General features: G+C 36.7%; 1 protein-coding gene across 4 annotated transcripts in view; it reads left to right on the top strand.

Annotated features, from left to right (window-relative positions):
• LOC149218265 (uncharacterized) overlaps positions 1–21328 on the top strand; it is a 503060-nt gene that overhangs the window by 19774 nt on the left and 461958 nt on the right. For 3 of the 4 annotated variants that reach the window (XM_089383876.1, XM_089383874.1, XM_089383873.1), the window contains 2 exons: positions 14919–15086; positions 15218–15301. The exons of the other annotated variant lie outside the window; for it this stretch is intronic. In XM_089383876.1, the coding sequence (XP_089240002.1) occupies positions 14919–15086; positions 15218–15301 (252 nt within the window). The remainder of the gene's footprint in view (positions 1–14918; positions 15087–15217; positions 15302–21328) is intronic. 4 annotated transcript variants of the gene reach the window in all.

The raw sequence follows: 21328 nt of genomic DNA, 5'->3' as shown, positions 1-21328 counted from the left end.
CTCTTTTTCGGCTACTTCACTTCGCTGATTTCAGAGATGTTTTTCATTGACTTTTGAGGGAGTGGACAACCTTTATTTATAGAGGACTGTCCCTCCTTTAGGTCGACTTGAGGCCGACTTGCTCACTGTAGGTCGACATACATTTTCCTCGTCAATTTTCGTCGTTTAGCCTCTTTTGAAGGACATTGCTGCATGGAGAGGACTTGTACTTGGCTTGGAGGTATTCCTTTGACCTTATACAATATTCTACATAGTGTAACATTCCCTTAAGGTCGTCAATATTTTCTTTTGACTATTTGACTCACCTATAACACTTTAACATGTGCTAGACCTATTTCAATGAGCAAGAAACTCATTGACATATATTATAATTTTATTTTTCTTGAATAAATACAAATATCAAAAGCAGTGTTGCGAACATCGGCATTGGGATAAAATCGGCAAGGGTCCGGAAAACCAAAAAATCGTAAAAATCGAGAAAATATCGGTAAAAAATCGGCAAACATCGGCAAACTTAAGATACCATAAAAATATTTTAAAAAATTGGCAAACATTGGCTAGGCCAAAAAATCGTGATTTCGAGATAAAATCGGGATGTTATCAAGATGTTCGCAACACTGATCAAAACTTCAAAAGTACATTTATGAAGACCGAACCTAGTTACATTTCCTCCAACACTCCCTCTTAACTAGGGAGGTCTTCATACAACATTACAGGGTGTTTGGCTATGTTTCAATCTTGAGGAATTCACATAGGAGAAACCGGATTTGCAATCCATCTGTTATAGCATCATAATAACCAACATTTTTTTCCACAGCAAGGCCTTGACTGACAACTTTATCTCTCAATAGATCAGAGCACAATGTTGGCGAGACCAATGACTCATAGACACCTTAGTTGTTGTCTCTCAAGGTACATACCCACTAGGGTGTTCACTGAGTATGACTTTCTAGGACTATTCTTGTCTTGGGTTCCCAACCCTCAAAGAATATTGGTCCTCTTGCCTACTCTTGTCTTGGATGCCCTACACATCCTCAAAGAGTATCGGATGCCAGATGATTACCCAATCCTCCCATTCTTTCTTCCCAAGTGAAGACAAGAATGTTGTGTCTATCACTTCCTCTCAATTGAGGAAGACATGCCCAAGTATCCTCTGACAAGGTACTTGTCCAAGTTCCTTTGTAATTGGGAACTTGTTATAACTCCCTCTTAGCTAGGGACTTGTCCATTCATCAACAACTTCTTCTTCGTGGGTCCTCCAACTGCTTGATCTTCTTCCTTCCTTTGATGTCATGAAGTCTTTGTTTGAACTTCTTCTTGGTAGGGCACCATCCATTGATCACTTTCCTTCCCTGTTAGTCATGTCATTGCTTCTTTCGTGGAAAGTGGCCTTCTTGTCATATATCAGGTTCTCTTGTCATCTTGTCTATGCTTCGGACTACTCTTCACATGGATGCTTCTTTGTACTTGCTTGTTCCCATGCTTTGATCTAGTAGCCCTTCATGACTTCATCCTAATATTGCTTCAACATTAAATGGTGCTTTTGCTGGATGGCTTCTTCATCATGACATCTTCGTAGAGTAGAATCAGTTATCTGCACCTTTCATATCTCCAAGGCCTTCATAGGTGTCAAGGGTCCTTTGATCTTTTCCTTTCTTAGTCAGAGTTGTCTTGCCTTCTTTCAGGAGATGTCTTCAATGGATCTTTGTCAGATAGTGATTCTTTGTGATCATGGTGTTCTTCACATGCTTGATCTCTTTCTTCACTTGCTTCTTCTTGGATAGATTGGTCAACCACCTTATGCTCCTTGTGAGAGCACTTCTTCATTGCTTGCTTCTAGGACTAGTCAACGTTCCTTCTTCACTTGCTTCTTAGTCAACAATCTTATACTCCTTATGTGAGTATTTCTTTTGTTGACCTTCATTGCATTGTAGTACATGCCTTCGAGCATGTCATTGGTGAAAGAGATTCTTTTCTACTTGACCATATCATAGAACTATTCCCATGACTCAATAATATATATATATATATATATATATATATATATATATATCATAATAATAATAATAACATGACTAAACTTTGATGCATACATACCTCATCTTGATTCTCCTTTGATCATCTTAGCCTCATTTGGTTGTCCTTGGTGTGGCCCTTCTTGCTTCATCTTAGCTTGCCCACATATCATCATTTTCTTGAATCCCATGAATGGGACTCCCAATGAGACATCTGCTTTTATGAATCTTCTTTTGAAGATTCCATCATAGGATCTTGAAGATCCTTACCCTGCAAATGTTTTTTTCCTTTTGATGATGGATGTCTTCTAAGATTCTTAATCATGATCAATTTTCTTTCATTGTGGATGAGGTCCTACACTAGGTATGCTCCTTCTACATGAATATCTTGAGCTATATCTACCATGCTCCTATATTCTAGAAGATATTTCTAACCATGCATTTTGTTCTATTTATAAATGCTCTTTCTACACGAGTATTTTGAACTTTATGTACATCATGCTTCTAGATTCTAGAAGATGTTTTTAGCCATGCAATTTTTTTCTATTCCTACATGCTCCTATCCTACTCAAAACTTTGAAAGAAGAATTTAAGTAAAGAGTTTGACTTAGTCATAGTAGAGATCCGAAGGATCTTCCTTCTTTTGCTTCTTGTCTTCTTCTTTCATTTCTTGCATCACATGAGCTTCTTCCCTTTTTCTTTTGTTGTTATTGTCCTTCTTTAGTTTAGGACAATTTCTTTTGTAGTGTCCATATTCTTGGCACCCATAGCATTGGATTTTGGACATATCTTTGTTGTTTGTTCTTCGGGGACCAAATTTGTCAAATTTTCCCTCTCTCTTGGCCATGGTAGCAAAAGCTTGCTCCTTTTGATTCCACATCCTCTTTTGCTTTGAGTCTTGTTTCCTCTATCTGGGATAGGGACCACATTTCACTCAGTGGGGTGGCTTCATTGTTTGCATATATGCTTGATGTGAAGTTGCCCCAATCCTCAAGTAGAGCATTGAGTACTATAGTTGTCATTTCTCTGTCAGACATGGCTTCTCCTAGCTCTTGAAGTTGATCCCTCATCTCAGAGATCTTCACGAAGTAGGGAGCTATTCCTTCCTTTGATATTTTCATCTTGTACAATTCATTTCGTAGAGATATCATTTCTCTAGCCGTGCTTACCGAGAATAGCTCTACTAGTTTATCATAGATTTCTTTTGATGTTTCAAGTTTGGAGACATAAGGAATGAGAGAGTCTTTGATGGATTCTATTAGAATCCTTTGAGCTCTTGTCTCATCCTTATTATACTTGACTAAGGCTTGAGTTTGTTCCTTAGCAAGAATAGTGACATTCCCTTTGATGTGTTTTAGGAGTTCATTCTCATTGAGAAGTAAATCAGTCCTCTTCTTCCATGCAAGAAAGTTGTTGGTACCTACCAGTTTGTTGCTTTCCTTGCAAAAATAAATTGATGTATATTCAGAAGGGGGCATATACTTGATAGATTTTGAGATGTAGTGGACTTGCTTTCTCCTTGAAGACTTGATGGCTTGCCTTCCTTAGATCTTGATGTTCTTCAAGTTGCTTTCTCAAAGTGGGCTTGCTTGATAATGAGTTTTGCTTGATGACTTGTAGCTTGATGTAGGTCCTTTTTTGATCTGCTCTTCTTGTAGGTGCCTTATATAAGGCTCTTCTTCTTGCTATGTAGTCTTCCTTGATGTGATAAATGGTAGACCTTCTTGTCCTTTGATGTGATTGACACTTTTTGGCTTGATGCTTCAACTTTTGTAGATGTTCTTCCTTGATGCCTGTTGACCTCTACTGGTCAACTACCCATGCAGTACATCCCCCTTTTCTTGGCAAAAAGGGGCAGCACCTGATCAGCATGTCCGTGCCATCCTGCCATCATCAACAACTTGATCTTTTTGATTGTAAACCCAGTCTGCATGTATTGATTGTAAATAATCTTAGCAGACATGAGTCATGTATGTAATTTGCCTAGGTGGACCTAACTTTCTGATGATAATCTACGTCCCGGAAGGTTTTTCGTCTCACCGATCCACAGATCGGCAGAGTTTTCCTTCAAACCTGACCCCAAAGCCGGGATTGATTTTGTCATTGGAATTTTAGGAGAATCCTAGTGTGTTGATCTGCTAGATTATAGTTGTGTCGCAGAACTGGGTGATTTGTGAGGGTCTATGTTAAAGGGGTTTTCTCCCTTAAGATGTAAATTGTAAAAGTCATGATGTAATGTGTCCCGAGGGTCGAAAATGTTTTAAATCCCCTCATGAGTCCTAAGTCCTAGGTCCTAGGTGATGTTTCCGAAGGCTTAGTTCGATGATCCATTTTAAAATGAATTAAAAAATTAAAAAATGAATAAAAATAATAAAATAATAAAATAAGTAAAAATAAAAAAATAAAGCAAAAACCCTAACTAATAAAATAATAATATTTTAAGTGAATAAATCGACGGATGAGATCAAGAGATGTCTTGATCCTCATCAACGGTCGAGATCATTTCTACATGGATCACTAGAACTAGCCGTTGGAGGCATTTCCTTTAAGTAGGGTGCTAGGGGTCATTTCAGATCATCTGATCTGTGAGTCTGTACTGAAAAAGCTCTCTTGTAATCTGGTTTCTGGTTAATAAAGGAAGACTTTGGGGTCCAAAAATCTTGCTGGTGTTACTCTCTGGAATTGCTGTGAGATGTTTATTTTTCTGCATATTTCAGTTTTCAGCCTTTAATAATAGCTTGTTTTCAGAGTATTGTGAGCACAGGTATCTTGTTCACTTGCTAGGGTTTGAGTGTTGTTAGGGTTTCTGAAATAATGGCAGGTATCTCCATTATTTCCTGAAATCTAGCAGCATTCTTGCTCTCTTTATTGATGGTTGCTTGAGATGTGCAGGAAATCTTTAGGTGAAGGATATTGGTGGGCGTTTGGGGAAGTTCTAGGCTGAACCAGCCGACTCCCACAGGCTTTTCTTTGCAGAGCCCAGCTGATTTTGGCCCTGGGTTAATCATTTAAAGTTTATTTCGTGTTTTGCATGAGAGACTTTCTTTCTGTTCTTCACAGAGAAAACCTTAAATCTTTATTTCTTAAAAGTATTCCTGCTCTTACTGCTAAATCTGGCTGCTAAGGGGCTAAATCTGTACATTAGGATTTTTGATTTCGGTTTTATGTACATATTATTGTTTGGGTGATTTCATCATTTCAGGTTAGAGGGTTTCTCTTCAGGGGTTTATGAGCAGAAAGTTTTGTGATCATATTCCAGTCCGTCATCAAACTGAGGTCAAGTTAGATGTGTTTTCAATGTTACGCACGTGCACATCAGCTGAGGAAAATCTTCACGTGAGCCGCTCTTGCCTCAGCAAATGCCCAACCTGTCAGCACGTCTTCCATTGCCTGCAAACTTCAACGCTGCCACTGTGGCTCTTATCTGCTCATCCGCTTGCATAGTTCCCCTCATCTGCGCGCATTTCTCACATTCTTTCCTCACCCACGAACTCCTGCAAACGTTTATGCTGTATGCTTCACGCTGCCATAGAAGCCTACAAGCCAGCATATCTACATTTTGATCCAGCCACGGATTGCTTAGATGATTTTCCTAAACGCCTCCATCTAGTGCCGGAAGCAGCGAAACTGCAGCATCCTCAGGTATCAAAGCCGTCAAGCACATACGATTTGCAGATTGGACAGCCTCAGGTCAGCTCCAATCCTCATACACGCCAGAGCATTTCGAAATAAGCTTCAAATCGTCTTTGCTCATTCACCATTGACTGCGTAAGCTCAGGTACGCGTTTTCATCGTCTGCTTGACAATCTGGTTCACAATATTGACCCGGACATCTGCGTTCTTCATATCTGGCTCAGTTCATCGTATTCTTCTGACCTGATCTCTATATTAGCTTTGATTAAAAGTGTTTATGAACAGGAGAGCTGTAACGTGTAGCGTGACGGCTTGAGCCACATTCGCATAAGCGTCTTAGGCTAGGGTTACGATTTTATTTTTGTGCTACGTATTTAGATTTTAATTTTTTTTTTTTAAATAGTTTCTTTTTTTATAAAGAATCAAATAAAAAAAAAAATGCGTTAATGTTTAGGCTTGGTTTGATTTTAGTTAGAATTTAACTTGATTTTATTTTTAGGATTTTAATTTGTTTATTTTTAGTTTTAGTTTGGTTTTATTTCAATTTTAACATAGTTTTAAATTTTGTTATAAAAAATAAAAAAATGTTTTTGTTAGAATTTTTAATTTTAATTTAATTTTTAGTTTAGTTTAGTTTTAATATAATTTAGTTTTAGAATAGATTTTAAATTTTAATTTTTTAATTTTCATTTTTTTTTGAAAAAAAAAAAAAAAAAATTAAAAATTTTGAAAAAGGATTTAAAAAAAAAAAATTTTTTTTTGAAAAATATTAAAATTTTGTGGAAAATTAGTTTTGCCAGTTTCAGTAGTTTTTCATGTCATATCTTTCATGCTGAGATCTGAAATTTTCAAGTCGAGATGCGAAGTTGATATCTGGTTAATGGTTTATGATTCATGGTGGTTTAAAGCATTCATTTTTTTTTTTTAAATTTCAGTTGCTGGATATCGTTTTGGTCATTCTAAGAGCATTGTGATTTAGCTGGTGATAGATGATTACTGTTCGTGGTCCATATTTTTTATATCATTTAATAAGTAATCGTTTTAAACACAATCTCTTAAGGCACTGGTCTGTTAAATTAATCAAATCCATCAAGTGCTTTTATATCGTATCTCGTGTTTCCCAACCAACTGGTCGACAGTTGGTCCTCATCATCTCACAGGGACTACCCCCCTTAGCCGCGGGAGACAGGCTTAAACGGAGGGATCGGGGATCAGAGTGACAGCCCCCGGTCTGAGGGTTGTCGTGTCAATCCGCGCGACAACATTTTTTGGCGCCGTTGCCGGGGACACTTTGTTCTCGGTGTTTCAACTACTTTTCATTTATCTTCTCTTTCTCATCTCTCAGTTGAGCTGGCATATTCAATATTTTTGGCATCTTTTCATCCCATATTAGCAGCATCTCTTCGGTTTGTTTCTTGTTTGGGTGGCGGCTCCACTTTCTTATTTTTCCCAGACAAGAAGCCTGCCGCATATCTGTTTGTTGATTGCTTCTCGGATCTTAGAGGCGACTCCACTTCTCTCATCTCTTAATTTTCTTGAGCAGAAATCTCTTTCTATCATCCATTTGATCCCTTGTTGTTCATCATGGATTATTCATGTAAACCATGTCATTTTACTGACAATCTCCATGATCTTCTGAAAGAAGCCATTTCTAAATTATTTAAGTTCTCGGGTGATGATCCGGTCGCTGTTAGACATCATTTAAACATGTTTACTTGCGCAATGATCATATATTGTAGACTTCCTCAATATAATCATGAAGATTTCAAGATGCGTCTATTTGTCCATTCTTTAGAGGGTGATGCCTTGAATTGGTTTAATAATTTTCCTAATGATTTTTTCACTTCTTTATAAGACATTCTCAATGCTTTTAAAGATAGATATGATAGTTCAAACAGCTTGCCTTCTACCTCTAAAATTGTGCAAACGAAAGAAAGTAATCTTATAAAAAATCCAGCTGTTGAAGAAAGTTTTCAAGATCAGAATGTGTCATCCACCGGAAATATCGCAGACCAAGTTTATGATAGTGAAAAATCAGGGACAAATGACAATGAAAAGGAAGAGCAAAAGCAAATTATACAAGATCTAATGGAGGCTAATCAAACTAATTATGTCAATGACGTGAGAACTTTGTGCACCCACCTTGAAAAACGTAACAGGGAGATAGATATTATGCAAAATCAGCATGCTAAGGAAATTGAGGCCATGAAAATTAAATATGAAACAGAAATTAGAAGCATGCAAAGCAAGATGTCAGTCTTAGAGGAAAATATGGTGACCATGAAAGCTGATCATGATAGGGAAATTGACTCTATGACGTTCAATCATAACAATCAGTTGGCTGACATGCAAGCGAATCATAAAGAAGAAATAAATTCCATGCAGCATTGCTTGATGAACATAAAGGAAGAAAATGATAAAGTAATAAAACACATGCAAGAACACCATGCCATACAAATCAGTGCTATAAGGGATGAATGCTCTAGTCAGATGGATGCCATTAGAATACAAGTTCAAAAGATTCAACAATGGTCAGATGATAAGAGAAACCAGGAGCCTTCTCATTTGCTGCGACAAGCTCCATCTTATTATGAGGAGGTTATTAGTTCAGTTGAGAGATGGTTGATTGAAGATAGACTTAAGAATGATAAAGATCAGATGCGGGCTAAAGAAAGACATATCACGCATATTTCATCTGATAGTTTTGAAACAGAAAGTTCCAGGTCGTCAGTAATTCCACCTGCCAGAAAGAAAAAACGTAAGAGAAAGAAGATTAGACGAAGATTTGATGCATCAGACGGCCGCGAGCTGCTTGATTTTCGGATAGGAAAAAGTCCTACCATATGCAAAATTGGACATAGCACATCCGACAAGCAGCCGACAGATTTGCCTGAAAGCAGGCAAATGCTCAGTATGCATTATATTGAACACATCTGATGCCGTGGGGCATTTTTTGTATTGTATTTCTAACTCTACTCGTCTTTTCAGCGTTTCATTTCTGTTTTAGGATTAGATTTACTTTTCATGTTATTAGATAGTTAATAAATGAAGAGCTTTTATGTGCTTAATGTATATGCTGATTTTTTGGATGGACGCTACTTATTTTTGTGTTGTATGGATGCAGATTCTGGATTCTCACATTCCTGCAAGCAGCAACGTGTCCCCAAGTAGAGCCAGATGTTGACCTCTACTGGTCAACTACCCATGCAGTACATCCCCCTTTTCTTGGCAAAAAGGGGCAGCACCTGATCAGCATGTCCGTGCCATCCTGCCATCATCAACAACTTGATCTTTTTGATTGTAAACCCAGTCTGCATGTATTGATTGTAAATAATCTTAGCAGACATGAGTCATGTATGTAATTTGCCTAGGTGGACCTAACTTTCTGATGATAATCTATGTCCCGGAAGGTTTTTCGTCTCACCGATCCACGGATCGGCAGAGTTTTTCTTCAAACCTGACCCCAAAGCCGGGATTGATTTTGTCATTGGAATTTTAGGAGAATCCTAGTGTGTTGATCTGCTAGATTATAGTTGTGTCGCAGAACTGGGTGATTTGTGAGGGTCTATGTTAAAGGGGTTTTCTCCCTTAAGATGTAAATTGTAAAAGTCATGATGTAATGTGTCCTGAGGGTCGAAAAATGTTTTAAATCCCCTCATGAGTCCTAAGTCCTAGGTCCTAGGTGATGTTTCCGAAGGCTTAGTTCGATGATCCATTTTAAAATGAATTAAAAAATTAAAAAATGAATAAAAATAATAAAATAATAAAATAAGTAAAAATAAAAAAATAAAGCAAAAACCCTAACTAATAAAATAATAATATTTTAAGTGAATAAATCGATGGATGAGATCAAGAGATGTCTTGATCCTCATCAACGGTCGAGATCATTTCTACATGGATCACTAGAACTAGCCGTTGGAGGCATTTCCTTTAAGTAGGGTGCTAGGGGTCATTTCAGATCATCTGATCTGTGAGTCTGTACTGAAAAAGCTCTCTTGTAATCTGGTTTCTGGTTAATAAAGGAAGACTTTGGGGTCCAAAAATCTTGCTGGTGTTACTCTCTGGAATTGCTGTGAGATGTTTATTTTTCTGCATATTTCAGTTTTCAGCCTTTAATAATAGCTTGTTTTCAGAGTATTGTGAGCACAGGTATCTTGTTCACTTGCTAGGGTTTGAGTGTTGTTAGGGTTTCTGAAATAATGGCAGGTATCTCCATTATTTCCTGAAATCTAGCAGCATTCTTGCTTTCTTTATTGATGGTTGCTTGAGATGTGCAGGAAATCTTTAGGTGAAGGATATTGGTGGGCGTTTGGGGAAGTTCTAGGCTGAACCAGCCGACTCCCACAGGCTTTTCTTTGCAGAGCCCAGCTGATTTTGGCCCTGGGTTAATCATTTAAAGTTTATTTTGTGTTTTGCATGAGAGACTTTCTTTCTGTTCTTCACAGAGAAAACCTTAAATCTTTATTTCTTTAAAGTATTCCTGCTCTTACTGCTAAATCTGGCTGCTAAGGGGCTAAATCTGTACATTAGGATTTTTGATTTCGGTTTTATGTACATATTATTGTTTGGGTGATTTCATCATTTCAGGTTAGAGGGTTTCTCTTCAGGGGTTTATGAGCAGAAAGTTTTGTGATCATATTCCAGTCCGTCATCAAACTGAGGTCAAGTTAGATGTGTTTTCAATGTTACGCACGTGCACATCAGCTGAGGAAAATCTTCACGTGAGCCGCTCTTGCCTCAGCAAATGCCCAACCTGTCAGCACGTCTTCCATTGCCTGCAAACTTCAACGCTGCCACTGTGGCTCTTATCTGCTCATCCGCTTGCATAGTTCCCCTCATCTGCGCGCATTTCTCACATTCTTTCCTCACCCACGAACTCCTGTAAACGTTTATGCTGTATGCTTCACGCTGCCATAGAAGCCTACAAGCCAGCATATCTACATTTTGATCCAGCCACGGATTGCTTAGATGATTTGCCTAAACGCCTCCATCTAGTGCCGGAAGCAGCAAAACTGCAGCATCCTCAGGTATCAAAGCCGTCAAGCACATACGATTTGCAGATTGGACAGCCTTAGGTCAGCTCCAATCCTCATACACGCCAAAGCATTTCGAAATAAGCTTCAAATCGTCTTTGCTCATTCGCCATTGACTGCGTAAATTCAGGTACGCGTTTTCATCGTCTGCTTGACAATCTGGTTCACAATATTGACCCGGACATCTGCGTTCTTCATATCTGACTCAGTTCATCGTATTCTTCTGACCTGATCTCTATATTACCTTTGATTAAAAGTGTTTATGAACAGGAGAGCTGTAACGTGCAGCGTGACGGCTTGAGCCACATTCGCATAAGCGTCTTAGGCTAGGGTTACGATTTTATTTTTGTGTTACGTATTTAGATTTTTAATTTTTTTTTTTAAATAGTTTCTTTTTTTTATAAAGAATCAAATAAAAAAAAAATGCGTTAATGTTTAGGCTTGGTTTGATTTTAGTTAGAATTTAACTTGATTTTATTTTTAGGATTTTAATTTGTTTATTTTTAGTTTTAGTTTGGTTTTATTTCAATTTTAACATAGTTTTAAATTTTGTTATAAAAAATCAAAAAATGTTTTTGTTAGAATTTTTAATTTTAATTTAATTTTTAGTTTAGTTTAGTTTTAATATAATTTAGTTTTAGAATAGATTTTAAATTTTAATTTTTTAATTTTCATTTTTTTTGAAAAAAAAAAAAAAAAATAATTTTGAAAAAGGATTTAAAAAAATTTTTTTTTTTTTGAAAAATATTAAAATTTTGTGGAAAATTAGTTTTGCCAGTTTCAGTAGTTTTTCATGTCATATCTTTCATGCTGAGATCTGAAATTTTCAAGTCGAGATGCGAAGTTGATATCTGGTTAATGGTTTATGATTCATGGTGGTTTAAAGCATTCATTTAAATTTCAGTTGCTAGATATCGTTTTGGTCATTCTAAGAGCATTGTGATTTAGCTGGTGATAGATGATTACTGTTCGTGGTCCATATTTTTTATATCATTTAATAAGTAATCGTTTTAAACACAATCTCTTAAGGCACTGGTCTGTTAAATTAATCGAATCCATCAAGTGCTTTTATATCGTATCTCGTGTTTCCCAACCAACTGGTCGACAGTTGGTCTTCATCATCTCACAGGGACTACCCCCCTTAGCCGCGGGAGACAGGCTTAAACGGAGGGATCGGGGATCAGAGTGACAGCCCTCGGTCTGAGGGTTGTCGTGTCAATCCGCGCGACAACAATGCCCTTTCCTTGATGTGTCACCTTAGCTCTAATACCATGTTGAAGAATCAAGGGCAATTCTATGTAGTGTGATTCTTCTTGACTTGATAACAATTTGTGGAGTCTTTTACTTTTCTTATTAGCTTAATCTTCTTCTTTTTATTAATGCATGTGTGAGTACTTCATCAAAGTGCTACCAAAAACATAAGAACAAGAACACAAGATGTTGGCTCTCTGCAAGGGCCAAAACCTCTCTCTCTTAGAGAGGAAAACTCTTCAGTAAGTTTCTCTTATTGAAGCTTCTTATTGATCAATGCCAAACCCTAAACCCTTGACTAGGATGTCCTCCAAGCACAAGTCAAGTCCTTCCTCTTTTCTGCACTATGTTCCCCAGAACATGAACTTCCTCCTTCCGGCACTTTGCTCCTCAGCACTTCGCCCTTTTTTTCACTGCTTTGTCTAGAGATAGACCTTGGCTATGTTAGCGTCTTGATGAGATATTCTTCTTCCTTTCTTCAAGATGTTGTTCACTTAAGGAGACACCCTTCTCTTGATCCAATGAGATTCTTCTTGAGGTAGGTCTGCAAACTTGATGTGACTGAACAACAGCCCTAGTTTTGCCACGTATGGTAGGAACCCTAGAGAATTAGGGTCCTTTTCCTTCGCTAGAGAGATAGGCTTCTTCGCTTGACTTGGGAGGCCTTGTAGGCCTAGTTTCAAGCCCAAACAACACTAGTTCATGGACTGTTTTGTCCCTGCTGTCATACCCGCAGACTTGACCTCCTTTTCTTCACACGTGTGACTGTTTCTAGCCCTAGAAACAATCCTCTTCACTTTGGTTTTCCTCCTCCTTCCTTCGCTGCACTAGGAGACCCTTTAGACAAGGTTTTCCCTTCTCTTTTTCGGCTACTTCACTTCACTGATTTCAGAGATGTTTTTCGTTGTCTTTTGAGGGAGTGGACAACCTCTATTTATAGAGGGTTGTCCCTCCTTTAGGCCGGCTTGAGGCCGACTTGCTCACTGTAGGCCGATATACATTTTCTTCATCAATTTTCCTCGTTTAGCCTCTTTTGAAGGACATTTCTGCATGGAGAGGACTTGTACTTGGCTTGGAGGTATTCCCTTGACCTTATACGATATTCTACATAGTGTAACATGCCCTTGAGGTCTTCAATATTTTCTTTTGACTATTTGACTCCCCTTTAGCACTTTAACATGTGCTAGACCTATTTCAATGAGCAAGAAACTCATTGAATATATTATAAAAATAATATTTCTTTTTCTTGAATAAATACAAATATCAAAAGTACATTTATGAAGACCAAACCTAGTTACATTTCCTTCAACAAAGGTCTGGCCCCTTTCCTAGTGAGGCTTTGCATTGGGCCTGCTAGATTTTGTAGCAATAGTGCCACCTTAGCATCTTGTAAGGATCTTAGCAAGACTTGCTAGTTTGGGTGGTAACAGGTACATTTTTGTTAAGGCCATGACAAAGGAGTTCAACAATCAATACCACCAACATCAAGGTACATAAAGGGGTTGGTACTTTTGATTAAATGCTAAGACCATACCCTCACACGTGATAGAATCCAATGAAAATGTTGCAGTCCTACCAATCTTGAAATTTTGAAAACTATTATGTTTGCTGAATTTTGAATAGGATAATTCTAGTTACTCCTTATCAAGTTCGATGAGGTTGGAACTAGTCTCAAACATCTTGAAACAATTAATGGTAATGTTAAAAGTGTAAGTAAAAGTTGACATTTCCTCCTTTTACGTCAAGAATTTAACATCACCATTAATTGTTGGCATTGGTAGGGTTTAGGAGTTACGTTTTTGGATTTTTGTTTTTAATAAAAAATTTTAATTTTCCTTACTGAGTTAGCCACAGTGGGGTCTAGTAGCTACTCGGCTGGTAGGGATGGTTTGGTATTGAATTGGTGGAGTCAAACTTTGACTTGGCTGGTTCGGTACCAAATCAACCTATGTTGTATGAAATCCCCCCACCTCCCCTATGTATTGGCTGCATTTTTGTATGGGAACTCTGAAACACGACTAAAATGTGTTTCAGTTTGTACGAAACACATTTCACATGTCAGAAATGTATTTCATACAAACTGAAACATGTTTCAACATCTGTAACAATCCGTTTCTAAATGAAATTTGTTTGATTTTGCCTTTATTTAATTGTTGGGATCCACATTTTTGGTTTTATTGCCTAATCAGAGGTTAATTATGAATTAATGAGATTTCTAGAAATCTTTAAGACCAATTTTTTTTTCTTTAAAAAGGGTTTCACTCTCAGTTTGCACCAAAATGTTGTTAATTAATGGTAATGTTAAATTCTTAAAGTAAAATAAATGTCACTTTAACTTAAATTTTTAAGATTGCCATTTATTGTTTTTTTTTTCTATGTGGTTCACAGACCCTAGAGATTGGTGATCGCTACATCCATGGAATATTTGTATCAGGTAGATCCACCCGAAGGGATCACTTCTGGTCGGTCCAACCACAGAGCTTGACCTTAAGGGTGTCGAGAGAATTTGAACTGATTTCCTCTCAATAGGAAAGGTGCTTTAACGGAGGGGACTTGACCAATTGAGTTAACCTTAAAATATGCCTATATAGGAATTAAATGGTGTTTATAATATAGTAATAGTTTCCTAGATCTATTAATAATTTAGCTCTTGGGTTTACACTTGTACTTTAGATTTTTAATTTTTATTACAATGTTTTCTGCAACAAGGAGATGCCTTGGCACTGCTGCATTGCCACTATGGATGGCTGTACTTTCAAGTCCTATTGACCCATTTTGGTTAGTTGTGGATGTTAATATAATTTCTTTCTTTCTTTCCATGGTTGCATGGAGAATATTGTGTTAGTTGTTATCTTTTCCTGGAGTCCTGTATGAAAATGACTAAATTGTACTTGTAAAGATTGTTAATTTAGACTCTTTAGTTGGATTGTATGGTAATTCTCTCAATACAAACTGAGGATAAATTTCCAATATGTTTATTATCAAGGCAAAATCTGCAATAGATCGGTTGGCAAGAGGTTTTGCAATAGATGGAAAGGAAGCCTTGGCCATTGCAGCACTTCTGCAGTTTTGTGATGGACTACAGGCTATGCTGAAAGCTGCCCTTAAAGAAGATGCAGAGTGGTACACTCGATTTATGCCTCTCAGTCAAATGGTAAGCTGCATCCCAGAGCAATCTGCAAACTGTTAAATCTTTAATTTGCTACTTGTGTTTGTGTTGTCTGTTTTTCCCCAGCAGATTACAGTCAATGTGATATCTAAGTTCGTAAAGATAAATATGTGCAGTTAAATGAGATGGTCATTAACCAAGCATTAGTTCGAACCATCTTGCAAATAGTGGATGAGGAAGGCTTGGTGAAGGATGATGCAGTATGTTCCTAAACTCTCAAACATAGGTATTTTCTGTTTTGAATGAGTTTCACAATTGATCAAGTGGGTTTTGTGTTACAAAGTAAACAACTTTTAGTATTTATGTCGTCACTCGTATTTATCATGATATCAAATTTCTGTCATGAGCATAGTTATAACTTATAACAGGCTCTTTATGATTTCTAAGAGGTCTGTTAACACCCCAAATTGCACCGCCGTGTTTTTCATGTTAGTTTCCAAAACTATTTAATCAGGTCAACATTTTTTGTAAGATAGTGTTTTCTATGAGGATGAAGCAGCGTTTGTGAGCATAAAATGAAGAGAGGATGTCAGGATGTTCCATTTACTGGTAAAGGATAATGCAGGGTGTTCCTAAACTCTTTAATGTAAGCATTTTCTGGTTTAAATAAGTTTCACCATTATTGTCAGTGGGTTATGTGTTATAAACAGTTTTTAACATTTAATGTCATCACTAGTTGCACCGAGATGCGCTATCCAGCCCAGTATGGCAGAGGAGTTGTAATGTTTAACATTTTGACTCTGTCAAAATAAACCAAAATAAAATTAAAAATTAAAGTAAAAAGCATGAAATTCTCCAGCCCATGGTTTTTTTCCATGGTATTTTTAAGCCATGGTTTTTTCTCATGGTATTCTTCTCTAATGTGGCCTATTTAAAGGCTAATAATTAAACCTGTTGCCGCCTAAGATGCACACCTCATTGTGGGAAAGTCCTCAATCCCACCAGGCGTGGTCTTCAAGATGCAACACTCAAAGAAAGGGCTGTCACCTTTTCCCAATTTTCTCCTTTTAAGCTCTCTCCTAGTAAGCTATGGGGGGTAATCCCTAAATATGATTATTAAAGAAAAATTTGTTGAAGACAACAAGTTTTAGGAGATAAAGGGCAAGACAATTACCATTCAATATAACTTGAATTGAAGATTAATTAGCAAGTATGAGTATTAGTGAGCAAATATTAATGGGATAGATTCAATTAAAACAATATGGCATCCGATAATATAAAGGATGAGAGACCAATGCCTTTTAAACAATGCTCAAATAAAGTTATAATACTTGCAAAATAAAAAAATGATGCTTCAAGTTACAAGATAGGCAATGCTGCAAGACAAGTGTAGTAGAACGATATCACAATATTGAAATATGAGCAATAGAAAGACCTGAAAGGTAAATGAAACTTATACTTGTAATTTTAAGAGGAATTCTCAAATAAGATAGAGTTGATATCAATGAACAATGAGCAAGTAACTGAAATGACAAGTACAAGAGCAATACAATGTAATACTTGCAAGTAAAATGAAATGCTCACAATTCAACTTGTACAATGAACAAATGCAAGATGAGACAATGTTATGTGAGTGTGTGAGACAAAGTGGTCTTGGTAAATTTTAATTATATGCCTAATCTATGGTGAGACTTCCCCTCAATTTCTCAAAACTTGGTAAGGACTGAGGTGAATTGCAAGAAGGCTAGGACAAGGAGGCACTAGTCCTTCATTAACGATACCCGCCTAGACTTCAAGACAACCCACGTGCCTTTGTTTCTACAAGGGCTCGACCACAAGAGAACTGCGAGGTCACATGTTTTAACCTTTGCTCCAAACTCAAATTTATCAAATTGAATGAAAGTTAGGGAAGTATTCTAAAATTTATATCAACCAAGCTTATGCTTGGAGGTAAATTTTAGAGATGCAAACTAAATCTAAAATGCAAATTAGAAATGAGAACTAAAACAATTGCTTCAATGAGATTTAACAAATTTGGAAAAATGCTTCAAAAGTGAAATGTTTTAAATATGCCAATAGTAATTGCCACTTCACTTAATATGATCAATCAACAATTAGCACTTTGAGCCCAATTTTTTATATTATAATATGATTATCTTATGTCAATGATTAACAAAGCAAGTGAAAAGTACTCAATGAAGCAATGCAAATTGGATCTATAACAAGATAAAACAATTTTAATGGAAATACCAATTAGCAAATTAGATCTAATTATTGAAATGCAAATTAAATTAAATAGCTAATGAAACCACCATATAGTTAGATCAAGGCAAAAATAAGTGATTCAAAAGCTATTAGCAAAGGATATGAGATCTAAATCTAACAATTAGATGCTATGAACTAATAAGTGCAAAATGAACAAGTTAGTAATGAGATCTAATTACTAAGTTAGTAAGTTAGTGATCCAATAAAGACCCTACTACCCAAATAGGAGGTGGAATACCACGGGAATAAATCCACAACTCCCTCTAGGAAAAACTTCTTTTATTAAAATTACAAATATAGCCCTCTTAGACAAAGAGAGAGGGTTTTGAACTTCTCAAGGAGGGTTTACAAATGGAGCTTTAATACCCTTTCCGCAAGGTATGAATGAGGGAAAATTTTAATAATGATTTTACAAAAAATGAGCGATGATTTTACCCTTTCCATCTTCTCTTGCTATTTGCTTGAAGATCTCCTCCTTCTCTTGATCAAATCTTGTTCTTCACACTTATTCCAACTCTTCCCTTGCTCTTGCTCTTCACTTCCTCTCATACTTCTCTTGCACACACTCAACACTTGCTCTCCTTTTTCACAATGAACATGCTACTCTCAACTCTCATTTGCTCTTGCTTAAATAGATGAGAAAGGAGAGGAGTTACAAAATGAATTCATGCCTTGAGCCAACAATAGGAGAATCAAATTCCATGAGGGAGGAGTTACTTGAGGAAAAGTGTATCTCATCCAAAAAATAGAGAGAGATACACTTCTCTTGAGGAGTTACAATTCGAATTAGGGAGAGAGAAAGAGTTACACTTAGACATGAGAGAATATTTAGTGAGAGTTACAAAACGAAATGAGTGAGGGAGTTAGAAGTGCATTTAATGAGGAGGAGTTACACTTTTGCCATACATCGAATTAGTGAGGGAGAGTTACATTCTCTTAAGTGTGGAGTTACTATTTTATTCCAAGAGAGAGGTTCTATTTGCCAAGTAAGAGATTCTCAATTTAATTTACTTATTCCATGAAACTATTGAGAATTCATTTATCTATTTATTAATCCATTAAAGGTGAATGAATTTAGACTATTTTATAAATAATAGTATCATAATAATAATAATACTAGTAAGGATAAAATATTAATTATGTTATTTCAGCATCCTTTTGTGACAGTGCAGCAACAACTACATTGTCTTTCTCTTTTTTGGGTAATATTTCCATATCAAAGGTGGAAAGTTTTTCCATCAATTTTGTCGTTCTGTGGATAATGTTTTCTATTGTAATAAGAATTAAAGACCATTGTGATCAGTACGTATTGAGAATATACTGCCTAAGAGGTATTGTCACCACTTGGCTAGCGCATGAATAATGGCCAACATCTCGTTATCATATGTAGATTTTAGGATTTCCCTCTTGTTGAGTTTTCAACTTTCAAAAGCTATTTGATGGTCATTTTGGATTAATACTACACCGATCCCAATGCTTGAAGCATCACATTCTATCACAAAATGTTTTGTGAAATCCAGTGTTGCTAACACAAGTGTAGAAGACATAACTTTTGTCAATGTTTCAAAATATTCCTCTGCTTGGTTACTCCATTGGAAGGAATTTTTCTTCGACAAGTTAGATAGCGGTGTTGTTAATTGAGCATAGTTCTTGATGAACCTTTTGTAATAACTTGTTAATCCTAGGAATACTCTTAATTTTGATACGTTATTTGGCCTTGGCCATTCCATTCTTGCTTTGAATTTACCGGAATCCACCTTAACTCCTTCACTGGATATGACATGGCTAAGGTATTCAAATTCATCCTTACCAAAAGTACATTTTAATATTTTTCATAAAACTGATTTTCTTCTAGAAGAGAAAGTACTCACTCCAAATGCTTAAATTGTTCTTTCCATGTCTTGTTGCAGATAAGCATGTCATCAAAAAAGACTAGTAAAAACTTTCTTAGGTAGGGTTTGTTACCCGCCACTAGTGGGTGACCCCTATAGGAGAAATTTCCTCCTAGATTTGTCTTCAGCCAATAGCCCCTTGCAACCACCCGATAGCTCGATGGGCTACTATTCTCCGCCACCTGGCTCATTTGTTATGATCGCATGTTTGAGATGGGCCATCCAAACCCGAAGGTATGATTTTTCATTATGTAATTGGGTGTTTATGCTTACTTTTCTTGACCACATTTGGGCATGGATTAGTGGGGAGGTGCGGTAGAAAGAACAAGTTTTGATTGTACTATTGTTCCCTTGCCTCAACTTGGGGGTTAATCTTGTAGGTGTCAACATCCTGTAGGTGTCAACATCCTGCATACATGTTGACAGATCTCTCAAAGATATCCATTGTCAAGGGTCTTCATCTTTTTCAGATTTTCATTAGAGTCTTCATATCTTTCCAGGAGATTTCCTAGTCAAATCTTCTTGGTCTTTTGGATGTTGATCGCCTTCATCATGGTTGCATATCTCACGATCTCTTCCTTCCTCACACATTCCATTTCCAGGAGCTTTCAATCAGAGTTTCTTAGTCAACTACCTCATACTTCATATGAGGACATATTATGTTGATTTCATCTAGTGTGACTTATGCCTTCCTGCATTCTTTCAGAGGAGAAGATCCTTTTTCTCTTGATCATGCTTCTCAAGATAGAAGTAATGATCCATGTTACCTGCAACCATATGACATGACATTATAATATTAAATACAAGCATACATACCTCATTTTACCTTTAGGTCATCTAGGCTTCTTCTAGCAACTTCCTTGTTTGAAAAGATCTTCAATCCCTTGATCTGCTTCATGTCATCACACCATCATCCCATGAATTCCATAAGTTGGAGTTCCTGATGAAACACTTGCTTCCTCTCTATATTAGTGAACCCTCTGATGAGGATTCCATTAGAGAACTTTGAGGATCTTGCATATCCCCATCTGGCAGATGTTTCCTTTTTGCCTTGATGTATGATGAGCCTTGTCCTGGATGACATCTATCTTTACTTCAATGTTCAATGAGATTCCCAAGAGCTATGTCCTTTATGTTTGACTGGCATGGATTTTTTCCATTTTTTGTCATTCATGATTCCCATGGTGATGTCATAAGCTCTTGCTTCTAATGCTTCCATGATGCCATGACGCATCTTATTATCATAATCACAAGATATAGGAGCTTATGATAGGACCTTTTTGTGAGGGATACTATCTTACTCATAGGAGAGATTTGTTACTCCCTCTTTCATTGGCCCTTTTCTTCAACTTCCTCCATCTTTCAGTGATATGAGCTTCCAAAATCTTTCTATAGCATTGAATCTTAACTATACTTATTTTGTCTTGCTTGAGGACCAACCTTGCCTTCCTTTTCTGCACATGGTTGAGTTCTTTTAACCTTCAATATTTTTGCCATCAACTTGTCCTTCTCTATCTGGCATAGAGACCACAAGTTGTTGAATGAGGTAACCTTCTTGTTCATGGACATTTGTTACCTTGATTGTTAGTGCATTATGGTTATCTTCCTTTCTAGGTCTTGTAGATGGAAGATATCCTACATCCTTTGATACCCTTTACTTTCATGTAGATCAGATTTCATGTGACCTTCTTCATTGCACCTTAAGAGAATGAGTTTATCATCTACATCACTTTGATGTCTCCAATTTTTACTATGTGAGGGAATCTTTCATAAATATCCCTTTTCATAAATTCAAAGGAGACCTTTTGATGACTTTAGCTACTTAGAGGACTATGTCTATTCTCCTTCTTCATGCAAGGAATCTTGATAACCCATCCAATTCATAGATGTCCTTGCAATCATGAAGTCATTTAACCAAACTTGAATATAGAATAAAAAGATACTTACTTGTCATGTGAAGATGAAATCTTCACCTTGATGCTTTCTTGAATGATCTCCTTCAATGAGATTCTTGCTTGAGCTGCCTGGTACAATAGAGTTCCAGAACCTTTCTTGAGACTTCCTTGCATTGTTCAACACCAAGCACTATTGCCTTTTATGATATGTTGAGATTATTTGATTCCTTGACTG

This window comes from Pinus tabuliformis, chromosome Q, assembly GCF_031772625.1.
Source record: "Pinus tabuliformis cultivar Carrire ecotype Pingquan chromosome Q, CPIR1, whole genome shotgun sequence".
NCBI classification, from domain to species: domain Eukaryota; kingdom Viridiplantae; phylum Streptophyta; class Pinopsida; order Pinales; family Pinaceae; genus Pinus; species Pinus tabuliformis.
The sequence above is the reverse complement of the archived record's forward strand: the minus strand, read 5'-3'. Positions and strand labels throughout refer to the sequence as shown.